Raw genomic sequence first — 3601 nt, 5'->3', positions numbered from 1 at the left:
TCACACATGGAAGAAGATTTTATTTTTAATGTCTTCGCTTGTAAGAATGAATTTCTTTTATAGTTTATACCCAGTTCTTGTTCGTTTTGTATCTCCCTTAAATTACATGCTATCGTCCAAGTAGAAACAATTTTAAGTAAATAATTTAATCCTATCTTATGCTTCCTCTGGTTTCTATTTATAGATAAATTTTTGAAAGGTACTTCGTTTTTATTTATAAAATAAATTATAAAATTTGAGAGGCATTTAATATTTTTTTCCCCACAAGATACCCTTGTTCCGTATGAAACAACTTGGTATTATAAATGATGCCTTTTCCATTAAAGATCAGCAGAAAAAGGTTAAAAGAGATTTAAAACTTGAATTAGTTAAATTGGTTTAATTATTAATTGTTTGTAAAAAATAATCAACGAGGTGTGGTGTCGCGAGGTGTGCCAGCGACGTGGGGTCTCAAGAGAATGGAAGAACTTAATTTCTAATCAAACATGTAAAACTTGAGCTCTCTTACCACAGTTCACCTGAATATAAGAATGAAATGAAGAACACTAATAGAGATGGAGAAAAGCAGAGATACATTAAGTAAAGAAAGAGGTGAGGTGACGGGCTATGTTAGTTGTATAATAGAAAAATAAAGACTAAAACTATATCATAAAATATAAAATAAAATAAGCAGTAGACGCGAAGTTTGAGACTGATAGTTTGTTGATGCTGGTGATGCCGATCTTGAGAGAGAGTTCCTCTATTTATAGAGATGATCCTAACGTGATACCCGAGCCCCATAATCATCAGTTTTCTTGAATTTAGAAAGCATTTCTTCTATCATGGCCACTTATCATGGGTGGAATATGATGGTCTTGACTTAGTGGATAAGGCTTTATAAAAATTTTCTTTAATTATTTTAATATTAATTAAATTAAATTGAGTTTGAGCCTCTAAATTCATAATTTGAGTGCAAACAATAATTATATTATTTTATCCTATATGAAGATTTTTTTTTTAATATAAGGAGTAGGATTTGCCAACAATAAAGATGATCTTTTTTAAAATATTAAAAATAGAAAATAATTTTTTAATAAATTATTATATATATATATATAAGAATTATGATTCAAGCTATAACTATTTAGTTAAATAACGAGCATCCTTATATCTCATGCCATGTTGAGAGGAAAGAAATTGTTTATTTTACAGTATCATTTTCTGCTCAGGGCAGGGCTTGTGCATTCAAGGCCCACCGAGTCAACTCCTTCCAAAATCAACATCCCATGCGTACAGAAAAGGTTGTCTTAAAAAAAAAAAATTGATTGCGAAAAAACAAGTAGTCACATCAACACATCACAACTTAAAAACAGGAGAAACATGATTCCACTCAGTTATCCTCTGTTACAGCAAAATCCCATTTTTTCTTTTAAAACAGTAACCGGTTAATTAATAAATCATAATATCAGCTGACAAAAGCCAATAACAATAACAATAATAATAATAATATCAGCAAAACATTAATCAAAAACCACATTTTTAATTGTGTCTACAGATAAGTGTGGCGTTTTTCGTCTGTATCACTTTCGTCTCAGCACAGACTCTCACACCCGCCCTGGCAAAGCTAAAAACACAGTCATTGCTAATCATCACGCATTATAACGCCATTAAAATCATTCACTACACTACAACCCTATGGGATTCACTTTTCTTCCAATCTAAGCCTTTCGGCTTTTTTTCTCTCTTCCCAATTTATACCCCTCCATCCCTCCCTCTTCCACAGGAAGCATCAGCGCCGAAACAGAGACCATGACCTCCGTCTGCATCTCCAACTGCGTCAGCGACGCTCGAGACCCCCGTGTTCCCGTCAGAGCCACGTACGTTAACCTCTACAAGTGGCCGGAATCGGACGCCGAGTTCGTGAGGTCGGTGAGCCATAACCGCCGGAAAGGATCGCAGGTGTACGGACACCCCAGGGTGGTGGACAGTATCTCCTGCAGGCAGATGTATCTGAGAAGCTACAAATTTTCCAGGAAAGAGAGCGTGCCCGAGAAAACCCAGAAGTGCTTCGGGAGGGTGAAGGAGAAAGTGGGTCAGGGGAAGAAGAACAGGCCTGCTTCGGCGAGGAAAAGGAAGTGTTTGGTTTGGAGGAAAGTGAAGGAAATCTCGTGCTCTGCACTCTTTAGGATTTTCCACAATTTCTTGTCTTGTGCTGCTAGCGTAGATGTCGTCGATGAAAAGGATTGACGTTTTAATTTGAGGTTGCGAATCGTATTTTGCTTGTTTGCTTTCTTTGTTTCTTCTATTTATGATCGATCGGGAGAGTAATTATATATATATATTTGTTAAGAATGCGTGGGTGTAAGAAATGCACAGTAGGAATATGAAGACAAGCACGAGCCTCTTCCTTCCCCAATGTATATTTATGAATTTTGACGTTTGCCTCAAGAAACTCTGGCCAGTCTTCTTCTTATATTAATTTCACTACAATTAAGAATCATTCTGATTTCTGAACGTTGCATACTATAATTTAAACTCTCTGTGGGATTCCAGTTTTCAAGGCATGGCGTGTCGCGCATGGAAGGCGAGCACCAGAAAATTTGTCGTCGATCGTCTTGAACAGAGTACCCTCTCTTAGGTTTGGCTTTTCCCAGGGCTGAAAGAAACTTGGTATAGTAATTAAGCTAATAAGGTCTTTTTACGCACGCCAACTTTTGTTGAAGGGTTACTACATAGTATAAGATTAAAGTGAAGCGAATAAATTAATGAACAGTCACCGGAGCCCGTGGAGTCATCCAATAGCCAAGTGGCTTTAACACAAGAAATGTGTTCTTTCTGCGAAGAGTTAGTTGATATTAGGAGAAAAGCAGGTACGAGATAGACGAATTGTATGGCCACTTAAAAAGTCTGAGACGTTTGGTTTTGGACAGTGAAATGTAAAATGCTTTAGAGAATGAAATTAATTGATTTGGACATTTGCGTACCTCTACTGGGTTAATTTTCAAAGGTAATATATAGTTTTGAAAGAGTGCCAAGTGGTGGGGGTGGTTCCTTCTATTGGGGATGGATGGCCAAAACTGGCCTGGGATTTTTGTTTTGCTATGGAGATTAATGGACTGTAAATTGGAAGGGTAGATTGACTGCCAAACTGTAGAAAAGTGGATGGGAAGGGATAAGTTACTTAAATGTAACAATTATGTTCGAAAATAAAAAAAACTTAACTAAAATACTCTTATACTAAATCAAATTAGTTTACATTAATATTTTGTCTGGTGAATAAAAATTAATGATTTTATGAGGGTGATTTTAAAAAATTTTGATAAATACTTATTGAAATGTGTAATATTGCTTATAAAACAAATATTGTCTGATAATTTCTCTCATATTTAGAAACTGATGGAATATCATAAAAAATTATTAATAAATGCATAGCATCATGACATTCAGGCAAGATTTCCCCACTGCTTCCTTTGATATTGTGGTCAAGTTTTTAATATTTGGAAATTGGAATGAAAAACAATAAATATAGTAACTATAAATCACAGATTAATATATACATGTGTGAGTGGGAGGGAGAAAGATTTGTATTAATGCACACACATATTGCATTATTAAGTATAAG

At 35.1% G+C, this 3601-nt stretch overlaps 1 protein-coding gene across 1 annotated transcript; it reads left to right on the top strand.

Annotated features, from left to right (window-relative positions):
- Nucleotides 1–1709: 1709 nt before the first annotated feature.
- LOC129299327 (uncharacterized) lies at nucleotides 1710–2479 on the top strand. Its single transcript, XM_054937788.1, has one exon. The coding sequence runs from the start codon at nucleotides 1789–1791 to the stop codon at nucleotides 2224–2226; it is 438 nt and encodes a 145-aa protein (XP_054793763.1). The 5' UTR covers nucleotides 1710–1788; the 3' UTR covers nucleotides 2227–2479.
- The last annotated feature ends 1122 nt before the right edge of the window (nucleotides 2480–3601 follow it).

The sequence above is a fragment of the Prosopis cineraria genome, unplaced genomic scaffold (genome assembly GCF_029017545.1).
Source record: "Prosopis cineraria cultivar Desert tree isolate PC_DT_omini unplaced genomic scaffold, ASM2901754v1 PC1118, whole genome shotgun sequence".
In the NCBI taxonomy this organism is placed as follows: Eukaryota; Viridiplantae; Streptophyta; class Magnoliopsida; order Fabales; family Fabaceae; genus Prosopis; species Prosopis cineraria.
The sequence above is the reverse complement of the archived record's forward strand: the minus strand, read 5'-3'. Positions and strand labels throughout refer to the sequence as shown.

Excerpts from the sequence above, each read along its gene's own strand:
- LOC129299327 (XM_054937788.1), top strand. The coding sequence starts at position 1,789 with ATGACCTCCGTCTGCATCTCCAACTGCGTCAGCGACGCTCGAGACCCC.